The 25,979-nt window shown below is 39.5% G+C and overlaps 2 protein-coding genes across 2 annotated transcripts in view; both read left to right on the forward strand.

Moving 5' to 3' along the window:
• The window catches only part of LOC117519456 (collagen alpha-1(XXIV) chain), a 240,449-nt gene extending 221,697 nt beyond the window's left edge, over positions 1–18,752 (forward strand). Inside the window, 12 exon segments of the mRNA XM_034180800.1 lie at positions 806–859; positions 1,048–1,110; positions 1,420–1,473; positions 2,222–2,257; positions 5,015–5,050; positions 10,917–10,943; positions 12,384–12,449; positions 12,574–12,661; positions 12,664–12,732; positions 14,824–14,933; positions 15,844–16,080; positions 17,418–18,752. Coding sequence (XP_034036691.1) covers positions 806–859; positions 1,048–1,110; positions 1,420–1,473; positions 2,222–2,257; positions 5,015–5,050; positions 10,917–10,943; positions 12,384–12,449; positions 12,574–12,661; positions 12,664–12,732; positions 14,824–14,933; positions 15,844–16,080; positions 17,418–17,564 — 987 coding nt within the window. The 3' untranslated portion in view covers positions 17,565–18,752.
• A 2,587-nt stretch (positions 18,753–21,339) lies between these two features.
• The window catches only part of znhit6 (zinc finger HIT-type containing 6), a 48,143-nt gene continuing 43,503 nt past the window's right edge, over positions 21,340–25,979 (forward strand). Inside the window, exons 1-2 of the mRNA XM_034179516.1 lie at positions 21,340–21,517; positions 23,739–23,804. Coding sequence (XP_034035407.1) covers positions 21,408–21,517; positions 23,739–23,804 — 176 coding nt within the window. The 5' untranslated portion in view covers positions 21,340–21,407. The remainder of the gene's footprint in view (positions 21,518–23,738; positions 23,805–25,979) is intronic.

A 25,979-nucleotide genomic window follows, 5' to 3' on the forward strand; every position in this document is an offset into this window, starting at 1 on the left:
CGAAAGCCGAGCCATCGTGACTGGTTGTACAAACACTGTGGCTGCCACGCTGGATGACAGAGTTCAGATGCAGAGCTTTTACACAAACATCCAACTTTAGAGCGTCTTTGTACAGTTGGATGTGTGTACATTCTGGGGATTCGTTGATGCATGTATGTTTGCTAGAACTTTACAAATAACAGTAAAGAAGACCCTTTTGCTTCATCTGTCAGGACCTCGTAAACTGTTTTTGTTTGTTGCATTGATGAAATACACTGTCACAGAGCTAACCAATGGAATTTGTCAGAATTAATTAATTCCAGAGTACCTGTGAGGATTTGAGTTCAGATATGACCCCAGCGCAGAGAACAGGCAGGATGTAATCAAACAAACTAATCAGTTCCAGGTTCAGTCCAACGGCATACACAGGAGATCCGTCAAACAGCAGAGGTGTCCATGAGGGAACAGGCAAACAGTTAAACCTCGAACAAGCAGAAGGTCAAACACTAAGCTCACTCATAGAGAGCAAAGTCTGGCAATCAGCAGGCAACGCTCAGAAAACATAAGACCACAATCAATTGGCAACGGGAAGGGAGACCATGCCAAAATCAAACAGGAAGTTGACACACACACACACACTGGTACAACAAACTATTTACACTCACTTTACGAGGTACATCCTCTCATGCTGTACTGGGTCCCTTTTTGCCTTCATAACAGTCTTAGTAACTGCCTCATAAATTCCTCATCATAACCCTGCAAGACATATCACACTGTGACTAAAAGGTTCACAGCTGTTGCTCGAAAGTGTCTTTTCTTCTTTCAGGGGGAAACTGGACATGCAGGGATGATTGGCTCGCAGGGTACTCCAGGACCAAAGGTAAGAAAGTTATTGTTTTGAAAAAAATAGAAGAGCTGAAAACTTAGAGATGTAAAATTATCAGAGATAAACACTGAAATCAGAAGTAAAACAGCAGAACACAGTAAATGTTTAAACAAAAGATCTTCAACACAACTTTTTTTTAATCATTTATTTTGGGGTGGATGTTTTTTAACTTCTTCAAACAGGGACCAAATGGTGATTTGGGATTGAAAGGTTTCACTGGCCCGAAGGGTCCTGCTGGTAATCTGGTATGTGGACTCACCATGGATCATTTTTAGCCACACACTAATCATATCTTACCTCATAATTTGAATAATATCAGTGCTTTAAAAAAATCCAGGAATATACACATTTTGCATCTGCAGATTGTGTCAGTAAGACTTTGTGAAGATCAGAAGAATACAAAATATTCTTTATTGTTATTAACAGTGTTAGCAGCACATGATAACATGTTCCTGCAGATTGCACTAATGCTTAATTACATTACTTTACCTGTTACTGTTGTGAAATTCTGGTGTACATTCAAACGAAGCTCTTTACCCTCTTGCTTGTTTCAGGGATTCACTGGACCTGTTGGGCCTGAAGGAATGATGGGCCCAGTGGGAAAACCAGTAGGTTTAATGATTGTTTGTGTAAAACAGGCAGTTATGAGAATACAATAACAAAGGGACTGTATTTCGACAGCACTTTCCCTCTAATGCAGACACTCAAACCAGGATGTCTCACACTCACCAGTTCACACACACACTCACACACTGATGCCAGAATGTTACCATTCAATGCGTTCATCTATACACTGAGAAAGAAACATTGGTCCAAATTCAACCTGTTGATAGCAAGACATATTGATATATTAATGATATATTACTGGACCTTTGTTCCAAATATCTGATGCTAAAAGTTACATCCTACTTTCGCACTACAATGTCACTTTTTGTGTAGTTAACAAAGGCTATGTACATCATTTTAGATTTTTCCCATTTAAACAATCACGGATTTCAATATAATATCAGTTTGAGAGTGGGTAGAAAGACAGAACAGACCATTTTTCTGTATCACAGACTTAATTTCCCATTTACAGTGATGTCAATACAAAAAAACTGACCACTGATTCACAAAATTTTATGTATATGTACGTGTACATTTGGTGTACTTTTTTAAAGATATTTAGGTGTACCTTAGTATACACTAGTAGAGTTCCACCTTAGATTTGAAATGTATACTAGAAGATATACCTTACTGAATTTTCATGTGCAAAAAGAGGCCTGTACATTGAAATGCCTTGTGCTAATTCCTGCTAGTATACAGTGCATCACAGGACACATTGTTAAAATAAGTTTTTGTACTTGGTTTTTTTAGGGATTAAGAGGTCCAAGAGGAAGCAGTGGTGAAATGGTAAGAGCAAATAAATACTCAAAAAATGCTGTTTGATGCCATATTCTAGTGGTGTAGGGTTTTTTAATACTTATCAGAAACAAAGCAGGTAGCACGGTGAGATAACGAGCTTTGCTTTCAATATGTAGACCTGGGTTTGATTCCCAACTGTCTGGGACAACTATATTGGACAAGACACTTCATGTGTATTGTCCCAGTCCACACAACTGTAAATGGGTACGGGCCTTGGCTGGAGGAAATAATGCTGCATTCCATTACACTTCGGAAGTCAATTATTCCGAGTTGGTATTTCTGGCATCCTATCTAAATGCGTTCTAGTGTACTTCCTCAGGAAAACATGGATGCCCATGTTGGAGGTCCTTCCCACGATAATTTAATTTACTGCCCTGCCATGGGGATTGTCACAAGTTTGCAACCCACTGCCACACTGACAGCAACACAGTATCCACAACAGACCCATCAGTACCCACCAGATACATCTGTTGCATAAAACACACCATCAAACACCACATATAAATAAAAAGAGCAAAAAACGTAATTCTGCTTACTGATCACTGTGTGTGCTGTCATATTCCTGTGAAGTCAAATCAGCAAACTCAGTCTACACAACTCTTGCCTGACTTCTGAAATTCTGGAATTCTGATTTTAATGGTTGTTTCATTGCACTTTTCCAGTTAGATCTCTCTTCAGATTAGAATCCCTGCCTGTCGCCAGTTAACCTAAGAACCAATAATGTAGTACTTCTATAATTGCTCATGCATTGTTGGGTAACTTACTGATGCTTTCTAAAATCCAATCACTGGTGTTGAAATGACAGCTGAAAATGATGAATGTTGTATTGTTGATACATGGATGCAATTCTATGTACATGACAGTGTTACATTGAAAGCACAGTAGATGAGTCGTGGTGAAAGTAGCAACACATAATGTGTCTTGTCACTTTCCGTGAGACTGTACAGTGCTGTCAGACTGTCTTTTGTAAACCCTTAGGAGGAAATACCTTGTCAAAATATTAGTGTGTCGAGAAGCAGTTCAGTACTTCATATGTACTTCCTACATTCCCACTCCAACTCAGTAATGTAAACGACAGGAAGACTCCTAAATCTGCCTAAATACCACTGCAGCTCTCACCACCACAGACAGTTTTCTTGTGTACACAGTGAATTCTTTATCCTAGCCTTTTCTCAGTTCCACTCACCATCCCTGCACAATCTCAACAGTACTTAACCCTTTGAGATTGGTGGAGCTCTGTTTACACTATTGAAAATATAGTTATATACTGGTTGGTGTTCTTTTAATTGCAAACTCTCTCTGGATTTGGAACTGCTCTTGATTGAGTCTAAAATCCAGCCTTTCAATGATTTGCTGGACTCAATCATCAGAAGTGCATCTCAACAGGTGTCAGACTTGTAGAGAGAGTCCCTTATCTTGGCAGTAACATTCATATCTCTGCGTCCTTGGCTTGTATTGTGAGAGACCTCGGACAAGAGCTTATAGAGTCTTGAGGTCCCTGGACAGAGGTCTTTGGTGATGATGATGCTTATGGAGGAGAAAGAAGGTCCAAATCTTTAGAGTACTGGTGTGGCCTGGCTTCCTTTGTGATTGTGAGACTCTTTGGGAAATCTGTGGTTACCACTGGAATGACTTTGTGCCAAATGAATGTTTACTTCAGGAGACTTGGGTGAGGCATATTACTTGCATAGCGATGGGAGTGTCAGCTAGCTCCTGGACCAGATGCCTCAATGTTGAAGACCCCAGCAACTGGAATATGTCAAGGGCACGTCCATATTTCATGTGCGAACAGCAGATGCACCACTTGTCTGCCTTGGAGGTTGCTATCCAAGACCTCTGGCATTTCCATGGTGTGATGGATGTATAATGTACAGCATTGGCCCATGGGACCAGACCCCACTTTATGTTCTGTTAGTTCATACAAACATCCCCAACATCTTGGAAACGTCTGTCTGCTAATCCACCTGCGGTTTAGACATTAAAGCCCCAACAGCAGCGACAACAGAAAACATTTCTTTTTACATAACCTTTGTTTCAAGCTCAAACACCTAAAATATGACCACAAGATTTGAACTAGTCCACAGGAGATGGACTGGTTCCAGGGCACAGTGCATAGCCCAAACTGGGGTGCTTCAGTGTGAGTGGGGTGCTGCATTATCGCGGCCGGCTTTGTGACATCCAGGCCGATAACAGGGAGGATTTACGGCCATGAGAGGAGTGTGGCTTTGGCTTCCCAGTGGAAACACCATAAAAGCCTCAGATAAATTTAAGGATTAATAAAAGAGTGCAGTATACTGTTAAAAAAAAGCACTTCCATTAGTTAATTCGAACAATGAATTAAAGAATTATTGTAGATGTTTCGTGTGTACCAGCTAAATTCTCCATTCAGTTTTTTATAACATCTATTCCACTTGTCCTCAAGGCTATAGCACCATCCTCTGGCAGTTGGATTGTGCTATGAATGAAACCCAGTTGGTGCCCCACATTTACAGTTAAAAATGTACAATCGCGACTGCACCGTTATTACACCGGTCCCCCACAAGGGGCAGTAGGTAATGTGCACATTCATGTTGCTACTGTTGTCCTTCTGGTATCAACCTGCTCTTCAAGGCTTTTTAGTTAAATGGTATTTCTTTTTCACCAGTTAAAAAATACTCTTCTTTCATCCTATTCCAGAGGAAGAAATAATGCGTAGCATCAACATGATATGTAGCCATTTTCACTTTTATTTTTCTCACATTTCAGGGACCTCAAGGACCACAGGGCAGTCCAGGTCCCAGAGTAAGTGTGTGCCTCCTATATCAGCTTTATGTCTACAGATGCAAATTAAACTTTTTTGTTTTCTCTCTCTCCTGAAACTATCATGTATGAACTGATCCAGAGTACAAATTTGGTACTGGTGCATAAAAGTGACTAATAAAAAGTTGTGGGGTTCATTCTTCTTTGTGTAAAATAATACATGGCGGCAGCTGAGTTGGGTAGGAATACTTTGAAATGTAGTTACCGAATGCAAACTGCAATACAAGCTGAATACTTTTGTATTACTTAAAACATAATCAGAATACTTTTAAGATACATACTTCAAAATCACTGACTGAAAATGACGCGTTTCATATTTTCAGTCAGTGATTTTTACCTGAGGCCAACATATGGCCAACGGGTATTGCGAAGACCTGTCTGTCTGTCTGTCCGTCCTTCTGTCTGTCTGTGTACTGTACAGCATAAGTCCAGTTCTATTACTGCCACAGTCTTCAAATTCAATCAATCAATCAATCAATTTTTTTATATAGCGCCAAATCACAACAAACAGTTGCCCCAAGGCACTTTATATTGTAAGGCAAGGCCATACAATAATTATGTAAAACCCCAACGGTCAAAACGACCCCCTGTGAGCAAGCACTTGGCTACAGTGGGAAGGAAAAACTCCCTTTTAACAGGAAGAAACCTCCAGCAGAACCAGGCTCAGGGAGGGGCAGTCTTCTGCTGGGACTGGTTGGGGCTGAGGGAGAGAACCAGGAAAAAGACATGCTGTGGAGGGGAGCAGAGATCGATCACTAATGATTAAATGCAGAGTGGTGCATACAGAGCAAAAAGAGAAAGAAACAGTGCATCATGGGAACCCCCCAGCAGTCTACGTCTATAGCAGCATAACTAAGGGATGGTTCAGGGTCACCTGATCCAGCCCTAACTATAAGCTTTAGCAAAAAGGAAAGTTTTAAGCCTAATCTTAAAAGTAGAGAGGGTGTCTGTCTCCCTGATCCGAATTGGGAGCTGGTTCCACAGGAGAGGAGCCTGAAAGCTGAAGGCTCTGCCTCCCATTCTACTCTTACAAACCCTAGGAACTACAAGTAAGCCTGCAGTCTGAGAGCGAAGTGCTCTATTGGGGTGATATGGTACTACGAGGTCCCTAAGATAAGATGGGACCTGATTATTCAAAACCTTATAAGTAAGAAGAAGAATTTTAAATTCTATTCTAGAATTAACAGGAAGCCAATGAAGAGAGGCCAATATGGGTGAGATATGCTCTCTCCTTCTAGTCCCCGTCAGTACTCTAGCTGCAGCATTTTGAATTAACTGAAGGCTTTTTAGGGAACTTTTAGGACAACCTGATAATAATGAATTACAATAGTCCAGCCTAGAGGAAATAAATGCATGAATTAGTTTTTCAGCATCACTCTGAGACAAGACCTATCTGATTTTAGAGATGTTGCGTAAATGCAAAAAAGCAGTCCTACATATTTGTTTAATATGCGCTTTGAATGACATATCCTGATCAAAAATGACTCCAAGATTTCTCACAGTATTACTAGAGGTCAGGGTAATGCCATCCACAGTAAGGATCTGGTTAGACACCATGTTTCTAAGATTTGTGGGGCCAAGTACAATAACTTCAGTTTTATCTGAGTTTAAAAGCAGGAAATTAGAGGTCATCCATGTCTTTATGTCTGTAAGACAATCCTGCAGTTTAGCTAATTGGTGTGTGTCCTCTGGCTTCATGGGTAGATAAAGCTGGGTATCATCTGCGTAACAATGAAAATTTAAGCAATACCGTCTAATAATACTGCCTAAGGGAAGCATGTATAAAGTGAATAAAATTGGTCCTAGCACAGAACCTTGAGGAACTCCATAATTAACTTTAGTCTGTGAAGAAGATTCCCCATTTACATGAACAAATTGTAATCTATTAGACAAATATGATTCAAACCACCGCAGCGCAGTGCCTTTAATACCTATGGCATGCTCTAATCTCTGTAATAAAATTTTATGGTCAACAGTATCAAAAGCAGCACTGAGGTCTAACAGAACAAGCACAGAGATGAGTCCACTGTCCGAGGCCATAAGAAGATCATTTGTAACCTTCACTAATGCTGTTTCTGTACTATGATGAGTTCTAAAACCTGACTGAAACTCTTCAAATAGACCACTCCTCTGCAGATGATCAGTTAGCTGTTTTACAACTACCCTTTCAAGAATTTTTGAGAGAAAAGGAAGGTTGGAGATTGGCCTATAATTAGCTAAGATAGCTGGGTCAAGTGATGGCTTTTTAAGTAATGGTTTAATTACTGCCACCTTAAAAGCCTGTGGTACATAGCCAACTAACAAAGATAGATTGATCATATTTAAGATCAAAGCATTAAATAATGGTAGGGCTTCCTTGAGCAGCCTGGTAGGAATGGGGTCTAATAAACATGTTGATGGTTTGGATGAAGTAACTAATGAAAATAACTCAGACAGAACAATCGGAGAGAAAGAGTCTAACCAAATACCGGCATCACTGAAAGCAGCCAAAGATAACGATACGTCTTTGGGATGGTTATGAGTAATTTTTTCTCTAATAGTTAAAATTTTGTTAGCAAAGAAAGTCATGAAGTCATTACTAGTTAAAGTTAATGGAATACTCAGCTCAATAGAGCTCTGACTCTTTGTCAGCCTGGCTACAGTGCTGAAAAGAAACCTGGGGTTGTTCTTATTTTCTTCAATTAGTGATGAGTAGAAAGATGTCCTAGCTTTACGGAGGGCTTTTTTTATAGAGCAACAGACTCTTTTTCCAGGCTAAGTGAAGATCTTCTAAATTAGTGAGACGCCATTTCCTCTCCAACTTACGGGTTATCTGCTTTAAGCTACGAGTTTGTGAGTTATACCACGGAGTCAGGCACTTCTGATTTAAAGCTCTCTTTTTTAGAGGAGCTACAGCATCCAACGTTGTCTTCAATGAGGATGTAAAACTATTGACGAGATACTCTATCTCACTTACAGAGTTTAGGTAGCTACTCTGCACTGTGTTGGTATATGGCATTAGAGAACATAAAGAAGGAATCATATCCTTAAACCTAGTTACAGCGCTTTCTGAAAGACTTCTAGTGTAATGAAACTTATTCCCTACTGCTGGGTAGTCCATCAGAGTAAATGTAAATGTTATTAAGAAATGATCAGACAGAAGGGAGTTTTCAGGGAATATTGTTAAGTCTTCTATTTCCATACCATAAGTCAGAACAAGATCTAAGATATGATTAAAGTGGTGGGTGGACTCATTTACTTTTTGAGCAAAGCCAATAGAGTCTAATAATAGATTAAATGCAGTGTTGAGGCTGTCATTCTCAGCATCTGTGTGGATGTTAAAATCGCCCACTATAATTATCTTATCTGAGCTAAGCACTAAGTCAGACAAAAGGTCTGAAAATTCACAGAGAAACTCACAGTAACGACCAGGTGGATGATAGATAATAACAAATAAAACTGTTTTTTGGGACTTCCAATTTGGATGGACAAGACTAAGAGTCAAGCTTTTAAATGAATTAAAGCTCTGTCTGGGTTTTTGATTAATTAATAAGCTGGAATGGAAGATTGCTGGTAATCCTCCGCCCCGGCCCGTGCTACGAGCATTCTGACAGTTAGTGTGACTCGGGGGTGTTGACTCATTTAAACTAACATATTCATCCTGCTGTAACCAGGTTTCTGTAAGGCAGAATAAATCAATATGTTGATCAATTATTATATCATTTACCAACAGGGACTTAGAAGAGAGAGACCTAATGTTTAATAGACCACATTTAACTGTTTTAGTCTGTGGTGCAGTTGAAGGTGCTATATTATTTTTTCTTTTTGAATTTTTATGCTTAAATAGATTTTTGCTGGTTATTGGTGGTCTGGGAGCAGGCACCGTCTCTATGGGGATGGGATAATGAGGGGATGGCAGGGGGAGAGAAGCTGCAGAGAGGTGTGTAAGACTACAACTCTGCTTCCTGGTCCCAACCTGGATAGTCACGGTTTGGAGGATTTAAGAAAATTGGCCAGATTTCTAGAAATGAGAGCTGCTCCATCCAAAGTGGGATGGATGCCGTCTCTCCTAACAAGACCAGGTTTTCCCCAGAAGCTTTGCCAATTATCTATGAAGCCCACCTCATTTTTTGGACACCACTCAGACAGCCAGCAATTCAAGGAGAACATGCGGCTAAACATGTCACTCCCGGTCTGATTCACAGGGAACATTCTTGGGACACAGACCTTGAACAAGTTCAAAGATAGCTAACCTTGACATATTTTAAGAGGTATTTTAAGAGGTTAAAAAGTCACATTCTGTTTAAATCTGTTCTGCTTTGTTTTTGAGGGGATGACAGCCAATCAGAGTAGAGCTGCCCCGTGATGTCAGTTCTGGTCTCTTCAAAACCGCTTTGCTTTGTGTTTATACAAGTATGCATGTCTCTCATATATTATGTAAATGCTAGTGACAAACACTTCTGAAACCGAAAACCCCATTTTTGGAACCTCATAACACCACTGAATTTATTTTGCAGACGTTAGCATGGTGACGTCACAGGCTGGTAGCTATCTGCAAAACTCTGTTTCGTTTGTGTATAAGTGTATCCTTTTTGTCATATATTATGTAAAAGCTAGCAAGAAATAAACACTTCTAAAACTGAAAATGCCGTTTTTGGAACCCAATAACACCTGTGAACTTATTTTGCAGACATTAGCATGGTAACGTCACAGGCTGGTAGCCAGCTGCAAAACTCTGTTTCATTTATATGTAAATATATTCTCTTTGTCATATATTATGTAAAAGAAAGTGATAAATAAACACTTCTAAAACTTAAAACACCGTTTTTGTAACCTGATAACCCATTTTGCAGCATTAGCATGCACGCTAACGTCCGCTAACTCAAAACTAACTTCCTATGGAGTTAAATTTGTCTCATTAATGCCAGCAAATGCACAGAGGGTGATCTACAAATATTCCTTGATTTGCATAACTTCTGCTTTTGTCAAAAGCTCATGTACACGCCTCCTGCAGACACTGTTAAAACGTAAATATTGTTTTTGATTGACTGATTAATAGAGGGGCTTCATTGAACATGTACAAATTGTATGTAACAACAGGATCTTGTTAAATCCTCTGGTTCTTATTGTAATACTGTGCCTTACAAAGAACAAAATTGATATATTCCTCAGTTTGAATTTATTGAAAGTCACGCTGAAAATCAGGCCTGGGTCCCCAGAGACGCAGCTTCTGAGAGACCCTGAACATGGCCAACAAAATGGCTTTTATACAAGAGAATGTAGGCAGGACAGTGGGTGGGTTTTAGTCTCACAAACCTAATCTTACTGGCTCCCCACAGACAGAGGGGAAGCTCCACCCCTAGTCTTCAACCCACAGTTGTTTGTTACCTGGTGGAACCTAACTCCTTTGTTTCTGATCAGATAAAAGCAGTTCAGACCAGTTGACATACATACTCAAACAGACGACTAAAACTCACTAAAAATATAACCATTTAAGCATAGCAAATATTTGATATAGTAAAAAATAAAATATAATAACAAATAAACACAAATATATCTAACAGTCTTAATAATGAATTAAACAACTGCAAATTATAAAGAACACAAGGCTCATTCGGCCGAGGGTATTTTAGCATTGTGATATATTAAAGTAATCCAAAGGTATTGTGAGGGTGCACTCTGTGATATTAGTCATTGTAAAATTGGTCATAATATGTAAACTCGTTTAATGTGTCCTACATTCAGCTGCACTACAGACACTTTTATCTCCTAATATTTCGGAGCTTAACAGGTAGCCCCCTGCTCCAAACTTTAATGGGATACTTCTTCACTGTTTTCTTAACAGTTTGTCTCTTTCTCTCCTTTTCAGGGACCCCCTGGTGCTCCAGGTCCAACAGTAAGTGCTTCATCTCAGTCATCAAGTGAAAGAGTTGCAAGCGGGGTCAGCTGCGAGGCAGAACACCCAGTTTGATTGTCAAAAAGCTATTAAAATTGTAAAGGAAATGAAAGTTTTAGGTGCCAGTAAGTTTAATGTTTCTGCAGGTCAGTGGAGGGCACAGAACTAAAGCAAATCACCTTGTCCCGGTGACTGACGCTGAAACAGATATTCTAAGGGTGGAGAAGGAATTACAGTTGATGGAGAGAAGACATGAAGAGTGGCAATGTTATTTCAACATCAATAAATTAAAAAAAGCAACAGAGTTGGAAGACAGATTTACTTTATTAGGACCTTAGTCGTATTTAAACATTGTAATCAGTCGAACGTCTGCACTGTAAAATCAGTTGAAAAACAGTTCTTATCGTGGCAGAAAGTTACCAGCACCCTTTCTGTTACGTCTGCAGTTATTTCCTACAATCCTAAAATGGAATGTAGTGCCAAATCGATAAAAGTAAGTCTCTTCGGCTGCTCCCTTGTTTGCACTCGGGGTCACCACAGTTATTGCATCTTTTGTGTCATAGTCAGAAATATAGATTCATCCAGAGCATCAGGCATTTCAGAAACAAAATAAAACAAAACACAAAAAAACTGGTCTTCAGGAAAGAAATATATAAGCCAGGTAAAGTACTTTACAACCAAATGTATTTTACCAAAACCCTCTTGTCGGTCAGTAAAGAAATCTGTCATTGCTGTCCTTGACATCACATTTCTGCACCAGTAGTGCACCTGCCATGCAACAAGAAATAACAACGCAAATCTCATTTTTGTGAACCTTGATATCACATAGCGTAGCTATTAGTGCATTTTTGCATTTGATGATTGTTTACATCACAGGTTACATTAAATTGCGATAGGAACAATTTACCATGTACTGACGGGAACTAATATCTAAGACTGATGCAGGGACAAAATAAACCAGAAAGTTAGAATAAATGCACTGAACTGGTCATGTGTCTTCAGATGTTGATACTTTCCTTTAGTATCTTTCCCTGCAAACACAGATGCTTTTTTTAATGCTTTTAAAGCAACCATGCTAAACACACTTTTGCCTTGTAACACCAAAAGAAGAAAAGTAGTCGATATCCTGAATCCTTTGGACACTCACCTCTTCAAATTGGGTTTTTGTGGCCTTACACTGACATGACCCAACAGTGGACTGCAGACCACAGTTTGAGAATCTAAATTCTTGACCCAAGTCCATTTTTATGCATTTGTGGAACTTCATTATGTTATGTTAAAACTGATTCTGTTGCTGTTTTCTCTATAAACTTGTGCATGGAAGCTGTCTTACTTACTTATACTCAGAGTGAACACAACTGCAGATTTAAATGTCTGTATTTAATAACAAGCCAACATGGCTCATGTGTTTCATCAACCATGTTGATTATTAATCCACAGTGGCACATATATGAGGACTCAGCAGTCCGCAGTCTCTCTGACTCTCCTGCTGCCCTGAGGACGGAGGTAAAGCACTTCATGCACTGAGTGGAGGCGTGCATGAGCTGTGTGCAGGATGTATGCAAGCTAGACAATCGTTTTGAGGTAAAAACTGACATGTTTCTAATTTTGCTGCTTTGTTCTTAACCAGAGTTTTCAGGACACTGAGATGAGCCAGAACGTGCAGATACTTAACACTTTACGTTACCTGAGCAGTGTGATCGAGAGCATCAAGAAGCCTTAGGCACCAAGGTGAACCCCGCTCGTGTGTGTAAAGACTTGATGGACTGTCAACACGAGCTTCAAGATGGTGAGGTCCATCAAAAGGATACAGAAATTATGTTTTTTTTTTTTTTTTTTTTTTATGTGTAGGAACATGTGGCACTTTGCAACTTTTTTCTGCTTTTTGGATGTATTATAGGGGAAGCCGGGGCACAGTGGATCAGAAATGTTGTTTTGTGGCAGCATAAACCCATTATGCATAGGTTTAGGCCATTCTTTGTGGATTTAATACAGCAAGTTATTGTTTATAAGGCTGTGTTATTTATGTCTCCCCAAGTGTAATTTACAGGTGTTTAAAATCGATTTTAAAATGTTTGATTCACTGTGCCCTGGACACTAATTCACGGGGCACTGTGAATCAACTTAGAATATAATGAAAAAACACATGATTCTAAAGATTTCTTCAAAATTACTCAATATATGCTGATGCATATACAAACTATAATCCATCAAACCAGCTATGTAATGTGTGAGTGTCTTATATAATGATATTTAGTCCTTTAGAAACTGTTATAAATACAACTGTCATCATTTCTGTTTAAACATGAAAACAGTTGTTTATATACACAAATTATAGAAATAGTTCATGGAAAAATAAATGTATAAGCTTCAACAATGCTTATACATTAAGCATTGTTGAAGCATTAACATTAACTATTTGTTATCCACTTGATACTGGGCCTTAGTAAATCACTTTCTAGACTGATTCAGTGTGTCCCGATTCACTGTGCCGGGGTGCATGTGACACACATGAGTCATGTTATCAAATAGCTGATAGTCTAGAGAAGACATAACACATGCTCATCAGTTGGACGGGGTAGTCTAACTAATAACACTTTTTTGGGCCATGTTTTCTCTGCTGTGAGAAATAAATACAAAGACACTGACATCCACAAAATTTACTTTTGATAGGAAAAAAACTGACTTCACTTGCCACTTAGTTTTACCCTTAATGTATCCAAAAACAAAACACTAATTTATAAGGGGGATGTCTTTATGCATAAAAATATGGCATACCTGCTGTAAATATATACAAGGTCTGTGATAAAAAAAGCAGTCTTTTTTATTTTTTCAAAAAATAAATGGATTTGATTCATATGTTTTTACATCAGACAAGCTTGAACCCTCGTGCGCATGCGTGAGTTTTGTCATGCCTGTCGGTGACGTCATTCGCCTGTGGGCAGGCTTTGAGTGAGGTGTGGACTCCCCCTCCCGTCGGAATCTCTTTGTCTAAGAAGCTGCAGGGAGACGGCGCGCGTTGCTCCTCCGTGTTGAAAACCATTTGTAAAATTCAGGTGGCTTTTGATGGCTTTCAACAAGTGAGTATCTGAGAAATTGTTTAACAGCTTGGGCATGTTCCAACTTGTCCCTTAAGGTTTCCAACACGGAGGTGTTTTTCCTGTGGCGACCCCCCGCGGTCGGGTTTGGCCCGACATGCGAATCTGCCCGCACATTCTTTCTTTACAAAATCTCCTTTAACAGTGGAATGTCTGGATAAACTCCTGATCCCAAATTCTTCTGAAAGTTCTCTGTTATCTCACGACGTCTTGGGTCCACAGAGCCTGAAATTAGGAAGTTTTAAGCTTGAAACAGCGAGACGACGCCGCCTCGGAGCGCAGATCGCCGTCAAGCGCTGTGGGCCGTCCTTACGCCGACAGTAAAACTCCAAAATCTCTCATCAGCCGTTAAAATTTTCACCGAAAACCAGCTGAATTTATCGAATGGTGTCCACTCAGTTGTGCCTTACAGGTTTTGAAAAAATGTTTATCAAACAAAGCAGCAGTCTGAGCCATTCCTAAACAATGAAAAAAACGACGAGAGGGTGGGCCACTCCTCACTCAAAGACTGCCCACAGGCGACTGACGTAACCGACAGGCGTGAAAAAACTCTTGCATGCCCACGAGGGTTCAAGCATGTCTGATGTAATCACACGTGATTCAAATCCATATAGTTTTTGAAAAAATAATGAGGTCCGTTACTTTCCCCACAGACCTCGTATGTAGTTTTGCAGATAGAGCTACTGATTCACCATGCCCCGGTTTCCCCTATTTGTGACTAGTGTTGATTATTTGTCGTTTCCTCTCCTTTTCTGTCTGTTTATCTGAACATGAACATTCAGGTTGGTTCTGGATTGATCCAAACCTAGGCTGTACTTCAGATGCCTTCAAGGTCTTCTGCAATTTCACTGCCGGGGGGCAGACCTGTTTACATTCACTGGCCTCTAATAAGGTAACATAAAGGATAGGAAAAAAAGGTTTCCAGTTAAGCCAGAGTGTTTAGGAAGTGAAGAAATGTTTACAAGCACTTGAGAAGCTGGTTGAGGAATTGTAGTGGATCAAGATGAAGATTCAGGCTTTCAATGGCTTCCTGGACTCTGCCATCAGACGTGTATCTGTATGCAGTGAAAGTTTTGAACATGTAGAGACATTCATTTATCTCAGCAGTGATATTTGTGTCTCTGGGTCCTCAGCCTTTAAGGTTGAGATACACCTGGGAAGAACTTATGGAGATATGAGTTCAGAGGTATTTGATGATCCCAATATCTTTGCAGGAGAATCTGAGTCTTTATGGTGCTTGTGATGATGTTTCTCTTATTGTGTGGCTGTGAGACTTGGACACTAACCAGTGACCTATGGCAGGGACTAGGTGTCTTTGGTACTAGGTCTGTTTGGAATATCCCTGGGTACCACTGGAATGACTTTGTGTCATATGATCCAGCACATGTACCTCAGTGTTGAGAACCCCATCAACCGGAGAAGACCGAGGGAATGCCCACATTTCACCTGGCTGCTGCTGATAGATGGCTACCTTTGAGAGTTGATGATAGACCAGTGGTCTGCCTGGGTGGTTGGCATCCAGGACCCAAGAGGGTTCCATGTTGTGGTGGATGTGGCAACACATGGCAACAGCACATGCTACCAGACCTGATCAGACCTAACCAACCTATTTACACATTCATGAACCAAAAAAAAGCAGGCGTCTCATAAAACAGTGCTTCAGGACAAGACACAGGACTTCGTGCTAGGTTGTAGTATTTCTTAGTACTCCATATTGTGCTTCAATTTTGTCCATGAAACACAAAACTGTATTCGATTAGAATAAATAACAGCTTGGTTGCGGTACTGTGTTTTCCCCACAGATGGCCTTTGGTGTAGGAAAAGTCCAAATGAAGTTTCTGCATTTACTCAGCACTGAAGCCAGCCACAGCGTCACAATCCACTGCCTAAATGACCCACTGTACGGCACTGTGGATGGCTTTAGCGCTATCGGACCGATCTCTAAGGAGCACACCAGGCTACGCTTTCATGGATGGAACGGGCAGATATTCGAAGAACACACACTACTTGAACCACGGGTGCTACAAGACGACTGCAAGGTAATGACCAGAAGTGACTCAACAGAAACAAAAAGCACGGTACCCCAGACTGGTTTGGAAAACCTTCACTAAGATCTTGATGTCGATGACTTGCACCCATGTTGTTTAGCATCACAAATTTTGACTCTATCAATCATAACAATAGAGATTTGACCTGTAGTTCTGCTGAGGTATGTTTTCCAAATTTAATTTCATAAAACTTTTGCATGCCATAGTTCTATGCATTAATTATGCCAGCAAGTTGAATAAGTTAACTCAAAACACTGAGGCCTCAGTTGTGTTAAGTGTATGAACTAATTAATGTGTTAGTAAAACTTAAATATTTTGAGTTCATTTTACACATAACTCTTGCTTGGTGGATTATTTTAAATAATAGAACTTCATTTTAAGAACAAAACTGACAAACAATGCAGCACTCAAAGCAAATTTGCAAATCCAACATGGACAACACTGGAACTTCAACAATTGGGGATTTAGTGTCTTTATCAAGGAGGCTTTGACATACCGGAGTATTTGGAGATTTCTCAGGCACTACACTGACAAACAAGAGAAATCCTAAAGAAAATCTTACAGTTGGTAACACTCGAATGAGTTAAGCTTGTTGAAACTAAGTTAAGAAGTTGTCATAAATATTATTAATAGTAATTGAAATACTGTTAAAATTTGATCCACCAATTCTCTTTTTTCCTTGTTTCTGAACAGTATCCGCCAACATTTTCACCTTTGTTTAAAGCTAATATTAAGTTTACAAACATAAACTGATGATATTTTCTTTTTGTTGTTTGATTATTTTGACTAAAATTTGGGTCTGACTCAGTAAACCTCAAAAGAAAGAACATACTACATTTAATGACCTTCCACACTTAAAAAGAGAGTAACTAAATAGTGGTTGAACGTGGGGGGGTTTGTAACCCCACCTTGAACTGTTGAACCATTGTCTAAAAGTGTGATAAAATATCAGAAATGTCTTCCATAATCGAAGGCTAATTGGTGAATGCTGCTGAATGCATAATTAATAACATTTTCAAAGTTTAAAGTAAAATTGTGCTTTAAAAATGATGACTAGAGAGTCTGTATATAGCTTCCTAGAAGGCTAATATATATATATATATATATATATATATATATATATATATATATATATATATATATATATATATATATACATATATATATATATATATATATATATATATATATATATATATATATACATATATATATATATTTTTTTTTACATTTTCCAGGAGGCAGGGGGTGTTCCATCACCACACCCAACCAAGTCAAAACCCCCCACCATGACCCACCCTTTCTGTTCCTCCATTAACTCTTTCCAGATACAAGACAGCAGCTGGCATCAGTCACGTTTCCTCTTCCATACTCAGGACAGTCATCAGCTGCCTATTGTTGACATCCAGGAATTCCCCACATCACAGTCCAGAAATCAGCGGAACCTCGAAGTTGGTCCAGTCTGCTTCCTGTGACAAAACTATTTACATGTTAACTCCAAACAGCTATAACCTACCAAAGGCAAGAATGAACATCAAGCCCGTGGAAGGCTGGGTATTGTTTTGCAGACTCTTAACAAGGCATTGTGTCCAGTTGAAGACAGACCAACACAGAGGAGCCCAAACTCTACGGAACATCCAGGCCAAAAAGGCCAAAGTAAAACTGTTTCTATCAACATTTATCAAATAACTGTGCAAAATAGTTCTGTTTATCTGTCAAAAGGTGCGTGGGTTTGGCTGCACCGTGGACCCATTTTAATAAAATATGCAGCGGCCAACCTTTTCCAAACTGTTGTATTAAGCCCCACCCACAAACACACCCTGGTCATCCTAAGCAAAGGCCGAACCCGAAGGAGAGTACGGTACCAGGCTTCCAAACAGGAGCACTGTTTAACTGTTTATATGAGTGCAATAGCATGTGGACAATGAGTGACTGATTTTAATATTGCATTTCCAATCAAAGGCTAAATGTTTTTGTCTTTGGTCCCGCCCAGTTGGACCTGTTCATCTTGACAGATGGTGCTACCTCTACCTGCTCATTTGCTTTCTGGAATAGATGCTAATGTCAAGTTAGATTTTTTTTTTTTTTTCTTTGCCTTTGAGTTGTATGTACCGGTTACATCAAGATTTATGTTGTAAAAGTACTTATGTCCACTTGGTCATTTCTAATTTATGAACCATTTTGATACTCTTCATATTTTTTGTAGCTTTTCCTTTTACTGGGTAGGTTTTCCCACGTGAAACCTATCATTGGTGCTGCAACACAGAACGAGTCATCATCGGTGAATTTTTACATTTCCTGTGTATATATTGACAACATAGTGTGTGTTTATTTATATCCATTTTGGGTTTTTGTTCCAGCACATTACTGTACCACAGTAAGTTATACTCAGAGAACTGCTTTTTGTTTAAAACTCAGTCTAAAGATGTATTTGTTATAAGGTGCACATCATACATTTATTTCAGCTCATCAGTGGTGGTTTAGTGGAACTGGCAGCTACGTGAGGCCAGAGTCAGAATCCTTTCAAATTCATCATCCTCATATTCTTAACTTATGTTACCTTGAACAAAGTGTAATTATATAAAATCTGTAAAACATTGGATGCAAATGTGTAAATAATAAATATGTTGACTAATGAATAAACGGAATGTTTTATCCACAAATGTTTGGGACTTTTTGGTTGGGAAACATAAAAGTCCAATGTGTTGTCCTTTTTATGTATCTGATTGAGCTTGTGATCAAACTTTTCAGAAATGTATTTGTTGAAGTTGTCATAAAAGCATGCTCGTAAACTATGCTATGCTACGTTTATGCTATATATGCTATATATAGTGTTAACATGATGGAGAAGAAGAAAAATGCAATAATTTAAAAAAATAACATAATGCAACAGACATAAGTGACCAAAAGAAGGAAGAACTCTGGATAAAATCTGGGCAAATGTCACATAAGGTTTTGCTGAATATCTGCTGGACCACTGGACGACACACACAGGTCTGCTCTGTCAGTTGTCAATATTACCATTGCTTACAGCATTTTGACTTGGTTTGACAACATGACTGGGGACACACTGACATTTTATCCGTTTAATTGGACTCATACATGTCTAAGTTGTAAGTCAGAAATTCCAAGTTCCCAGTTTACAACAAAAGCAGCATTAATTTCAAACCTTTGTACTTGTGCTTCTTCTGTCATCTGTAAGATTTCATGGAGCCAGCTCACTATATATGCTTGAAATACAATAGTTTTGTGAAACAAGGTGTAATTTTATATACTACACCACCAATGAAGTTGGGACATTGTGAAAAATGTAAATAAAAACAGAATACAATGATTTGCAAATCCTCTTCAACCTATAATCAATTGAATACACCACAAAGACAAGAAATGGAGGCCTACAACGCATTTCAAAAAGCTGGGACAGTGGCATGTTTACCACTGTGTTATATCACCTTTCCTTCTAACAACACTCAATAAGCGTTTGGGAACTGAGGACACTAATTCTTGAAGCTTTGTAGGTGGAATTCTTTCCCATTCTTGCTTAGTGTACGACTTCAGTTGTTCAACAGTCCGGGGTCTCCGTTGTCGTATTTTGCGCTTCATAATGCGCCACACATTTTCAATGGGTGACAGGTCTGGACTGCAGGCAGGCCAGTCTAGTACCTGCACTCTTTTACTACGAAGCCACGCTGTTGTAACATGTGCAGAATGTGGCTTGGCATTGTCTTGCATGTGTTGCTCCAAAACCTGGATGTACCTTTCAGAATTGATGGTGCCATCACAGATGTGTAAGTTGCCCATGCCATGGGAACTAACACACCCCCATACCATCACAGATGCTGGCTTTTGAACTTTGTGCTTGTAACAATCTGGGTGATCTTTTTCTTCTTTTGTCTGGAGGACACGACATCCATGATTTCCAAAAACAATTTGAAACGTGGACTCATAAGACCACAGCACACTTTTCCACTTTGTGTCTGTCCATTTCAAATGAGCTCGGGCCCAGAGAAGGCGGCGGTGTTTCTGGATGTTGTTGATGTATGGCTTTCGCTTTGCATGGTAGAGTTTTAACTTGCACTTGTAAATGTAGCGACGAACTGTATTAACTAACAATGGTTTTCTGAACTGTTCCTGAGCCCTCCAGGTAAGATCCTTTACACAATGACATCAGTTTTTAATGCAGTGCTGTCTGAGGGATCGAAGGTCACGGGAATTCAATGTTGGTTTTCAGCCTTGCCGCTTACGTGTAGAAAGTTCTCCGGATTCTCTGAATCTTCTGATTATATTATGGACTGTAGATGATGGAATCCCTAAATTCCTTGCAACTGAACGTTGAGAAACATTATTCTTAAACTGTTGGACTATTTTTTCATGCAGTTGTTAAAAAAGTGGTGATCCTCACCCCATCTTTGCTTATGAATGGCTGAGCCTTTTGGTGATACTCCTTTTATACCCAATCATGACACTGACCTGTTTCCAATTAGGTGTTCTTTGAGCATTCATCAACTTTCCCAGTCTTTTGTTGCCCAATTCCAACTTTTGTGAAATGTGTTGCAGGCATCCATTTCAAAATGAACAAATATTTGCACAAAAACAATACAGTTTATCAGTTTGAACATTAAATATCTTGTCTTTGTGGCGTATTCAATTGAATATAGGTTGAAGAGGATTTTCAAATAATTGTATTCTGTTTTTATTTACATTTTACACAACGTCCCAACTTCATTGGAATTGGGGTTGTATTTAACATAAAAAATAGTGTTAGAATCATTAGGAATATATATATATATATATATATATACACACAAGGTTGGGTAGGATTACTTTGAAATGTAATCCAAAAGTAATCAGATCAGATTACACGTAATCCAAATGTATGTACATACATACATGTAATCCACATGTATTCTTTCAACGTAATCCTACCCAACCTTGTGTGTATATATATATATATATATATATATATATATATATATATATATATATATATATATATATATATATATATAAATTTTTCTTTGCTTACATTTTCTGGAACATGTCGAGCCATTACATAAAGATTCAAATGGATTTCTCCTTCCACGTGAAGAGTTTTACATTTTTCACCCGTGTGTTATGTTACAGAAACACTTCATGTAGTTATTTCTAAATTACGAAAGAATTATGTATAAACCTTTCACCATCCTCACTGTGGGATGTTGTACATTTATCCTCCCGACACCAGGAGGTGCCAGTGAGGACTTTTGAAAGCGGAAGTAAAATCCACCCGCACGTGGTGCTGGTTTGTTTTGGTACCCGTTACGGTAGTTTATTCTCAAATGTCTGTAAATATGTTACCAACAGACGTTTTGTCTGGTGCGAAGAGTCACGTGGAAAACAGTGAGGAAAATGGGGTGAAAGCAAAGAAACGAAAAATTTCGCTGTCAAAGTAAGTGTTTGATAAAGTAAAGTGTCTTCTTCTTTGATAGCAGAGAGCTAATCAGTGCTGCTAGTTGTTAGCTGACTGTGTTTAACGTAAAGATGTTTCTGAGACACGGGGATCGAGGTTTTTTTTACATTCCAAGCAGAAAACGTATGAGTTGTTTAAATGCAAAACAAATTGAGCAAGTCAACGTATTTTAAAAGGCGGAATCGCATAATAGTTCCAAAATACACTGAAAAGCATTGGTACACAATTGACAGAACGTTTTTTGTTTTTAATCGCATTGTGTTTTACTCACATTCGAAATAAATAAAACTTTGAATCAATCAAGAGTGTCTGCACGTGACGTAGTCAAACCGGAAGCCAGCAGGATACTGGCATGCTGGATAGTAAACAACGTGACACCAATTGTGTTCGCTCATCGTAAGAACAGGAATCAAACAGTTTTAGACTGTTTTCAGTAGGGCTGCAGGCTTGGGATGTGGCTTTCTGTTTTGTTTTCTCCAACTTGTAAAATGTAACCATTTTTAAGCTTTTTTTTATAAAGGTTGATGGACTGGGTGGACTGGGATTTTTTTTTTCTTTTTAATCCCTCTTTCTCTGCAATTCAGCAGTTGCATTTCAGCTGGAGGTTGAACATGCAAGCCTTGCAGTCAGTCTTTTTATTATTATTTTATTTAAGTTACCGTGTTGGTGAAGTGTTGTGTGTTGCCCAAAAAAGCAAAAATTAAAAAGTCAAACACTCAGTGTGAGTCTGAGGGAAACACAGAAGAAAGAGTGGGCTTCTGCTGTTTGTCAATGTAAGCCGGGGCCAGAGCTGTGACTCGCCCGGTCTGACAGCCCCTCACACCGGGCAGAGAGAGACAGCAGCCGGCCACCGGGTCAATAGTCCCTCCCCACGTAGAGCAGACTGTGTGTTTTTTAAAAATAGACAACCACACTGCTTTGATTTAAATGCACAGTCAGTCTATTTCAGATGATCAGTGTGGACCATCTTTCTCTTAAAAGGCTTTATTTTATTCTACGTTGGAAAGCGGTAGCTATCTTTGCTAATTTGATTAACTGTTATGCTCCAGTCTTCTTCTGTTTTTTTTTTCCTGCGGATGTTGCAGCGCCACACACAGGCCTGGCATATGTACTACAACGTTAAAACATTTTTTTGTAATCGAATTATTCGAGTTATTTGACTAATCGTTTCAGCCCTAGTTTTCAGCCAGTTGGAGCTCCTAGATGCTGTTTAATTAACATTAAATTACAACCAGCGTTTTGTGAATGAACGCTGGTAAACTTACAAACTCCCGCATTTGTGACAAAACAATGGCAGTCATTAAAGCAAATTACTTTGGTCAGAAAAGTATTTCATGTGTTTTACCTACATGTTTTGCAAAGCAGGAGGAACAACATAATCTAACCAGTGCAGTGTGGATGCGTGTGATTTTTCATTGATGCCTTTAAAAAAAAATCAAAACTGCACAAAGCACTCGCCTTTGTTGATCTTGTTCTCGGACCCTGCAATGAAGTATTTGTATCCTGAAGAAATAGTTGTAGATGTCTGTGTGCTGAATATCAGGGACATATTTGCATGCCAGCAGTTCCGGAAATATGTGCAAAAATACGGATTCTGAAGGCCAGTCCATGCAATGTTCGTCATATACCTGTCATTCTCTGACTTTGCCAAAAAAAAAAAAAAAAGGATTTTGCCCTTCGGTTGCAGAATTTTGGAACATTTGGCTGCTGTAAACAATTGATTTCTTTCAGCCATTTTCCATTCAACATGGCGGTATACCATCTCAAGGTGTGGTTTGATGACGTCAGTGCATACCTTCTGTAGAGTCTTTCAGGGTCCCTTCATCCTCTGTGTGGCTGTAGTGTTTCTGGTGTGACTCACTGGTTATAAATAATGAAAATAAAGTCACCACTTGTCATGCATGAGGAAAAGAAATGCACTCCAGCATGAAATGCGGTCACCAAAGACATTCAAATGCAACTTAATGTATATATAGATTTTTCTTTTTAAATAAAAGAAAAAATTTAACCCTCAGGACGAATTGCATTCAGGTTACGTGCCATCAATATTCCTGTTCCAGAAGGTCCTTAATTTGCACCCATCCACGTGCAAAGGACCGTGGGACCCTGAAGTCATCTGTGTACATTGAATGCTACGTGACATAAAGGTCATGTTGTTATTGTGAAGAAACTGAGCTGTAATATTTTGGATGTCCAACAGTTGCAGTGTTTGTGGATCGGACGAGGCGAAGTACAGATGTCCCGCCTGTCTGACACTTTCTTGCAGGTGAGGTTACAGTTGTGGTCGGAAGACTTCTATCACAACCTTTCCCCGTTTGTATACACTGTAATATACATCTGCAGCAGCTTTTTGACAAAATCCCCAAACAGAAACTGTCCACAGCAAAGCACAAGTATTGTAGCTTTACTCTAAAGCCCCTTTCACACCGGGGCTGTTTCGAGTTGCTTCATGTGGCGTCATGACGACGCAGGAATATCTGTGTCAGGTGTGCGCAGCAGGGGGCAGAGAGGAGGTGAGAATGCAGCCTGCAGGTTCTCTGCACAGAGGAATCAGAGTGCACAGTTTGGCTGCAGCCAGACTGTGCACTCTGATTTCTCTTCTAGTTTATATTCTTGTGCTGAGCTGCAGGTCTGCGCTCTGAGTTCTGTTATAGTTTATCTTTCCTCCTTTGACCGCGAGATGTGTGCATGCGGGCGAACGAACCATCCATGGGTAAAGGTGGAGATGTCTGGAGTTATACTTGATATGGACATGTCCTGTCTCAGGCAGTCAGTCTGTGAGCAGGACTTATGTCCTTTTTTTAGCACAGTGATGAGAGAGTTTGAGGGGAGAACAAGGAACTACAGTGGGGGAAATAAATATTTGATCCATTGTCAATTTTGCAGGTTTTCCCACCTACAAAGAATGGAGATGTCTGTAATTTGTATTGTAGGCACACTTCAACTGTGAGACAGAATCTAAAAAAAAAAATCCAGAAAATCACATTGTATGATTTTTAAATAATTAATTTGCATTTTATTGCATGAAATAAGTATTTGATCTCCTAGAAAAGCAGACCGTAACAATTGGTACAGAAACATTTGTCTGCCATTACAGAGGTCAGATGTTTCCTGGAGTTCTTTACCAAGTTTGCACACTGCAACAGGGATTTTGGTTCACTCCTCCATACAGATCTTCTCCAGATCTTTCAGTTTTGGAGTTTTCTATTGAGTTCAGGTCTGGAGACTGGTTAGACCACTGCAGGACCTTGAAATGCTTCTTACAGAGTCCCTCCTTAGTTGCCCTGGCTGTGTGTTTGGTGTCATTGTCATGCTGGAAGACCCAGCCATGACCCATGTTCAATGCTGTTACTGAGGGAAGCAGGTTGTTTGCCAAAATCTCGCAATACGTGACCCCATCCGTCCTCCCTTCAATACAGTGCAGTCATCCTGTTCCCTTTGCAGAAGAGCACCTCCAGAGTGTGATGTTTCCACCCCCATGCTTTATGATTGGAGTGGTTTTCTTGGGGTTGTTCTCATCCTCTAAACACGGCAAGTGGAGTTGATTCCAAAAGGCTCTATTTTGGTCTCATCTGACCACATGACCTTCTCCCATTCCTCCTCTGGATCATCCAGATGGTCACTGGTGAACTTCAAACAGGCCTGGACATGTGCTAGCTTGAGCAGGGGGACCCTGCTGCCCTGCAGGATTTTAAACTATGACAGCATCATGTGTTACTAATGTAATCTTTGACTCTGTGGTCCCAGCTCTCTTCAGGTCATTGACCAGGTCTTCCTGTGTAGTTTTGAGCTTTCTCAGAATCATCCTTACCCCACAAAGTGAGATCTTGCATGGAATCCCAGACCGAGGGAGATTGACAGTCATCTTGTGTTTCTTCCACTTTCTAATAAATAATCATAACAGTTGTTGTCTTCTACCAAGCTGCTTGCCTGTTGTCCTGTAGTCCATCTCAGCCTTGTGCAGGTCTACAGTCTTGTCCTTGATGTCCTTAGACAGCTCTTTGGTCTTGGCCATGGTGGACAGGTTGGAGTGTGATTGATTGAGTGTATGAACAGGTGTCTTTTATACAGGTAACAAGTTCAAACAGGTGCATTTAATAGAAGTAAAGAGTGCAGAATAAGAGGGCTTCTTAAAGAAAAAATTAACAGGTCTGTGAGAGCCAGAATTCTTGCTGGTTGGTAGGGGATCAAATACTTATTCCATGCAATAAAATACAAATTAATTATTTAAAAATCATACAATGTGATTTTCTGGATTTTTCTTTTACATTCTGTCTCTCACAGTTGAAGTGTACCTACGATAAAAATTACAGACCTCTCCATTCTTTGTAGGTGGGAAAATCTGCAAAATTGATAGTTGAGCAAATACTTATTTCCCCCACTGTAACTGCCTGCAGCCAAACATAGTAGAGAAGCTTGAATCTTCGACTGGACTGGGTTG

This window comes from Thalassophryne amazonica, chromosome 10 (assembly GCF_902500255.1).
Source record: "Thalassophryne amazonica chromosome 10, fThaAma1.1, whole genome shotgun sequence".
NCBI lineage: Eukaryota > Metazoa > Chordata > Actinopteri > Batrachoidiformes > Batrachoididae > Thalassophryne > Thalassophryne amazonica.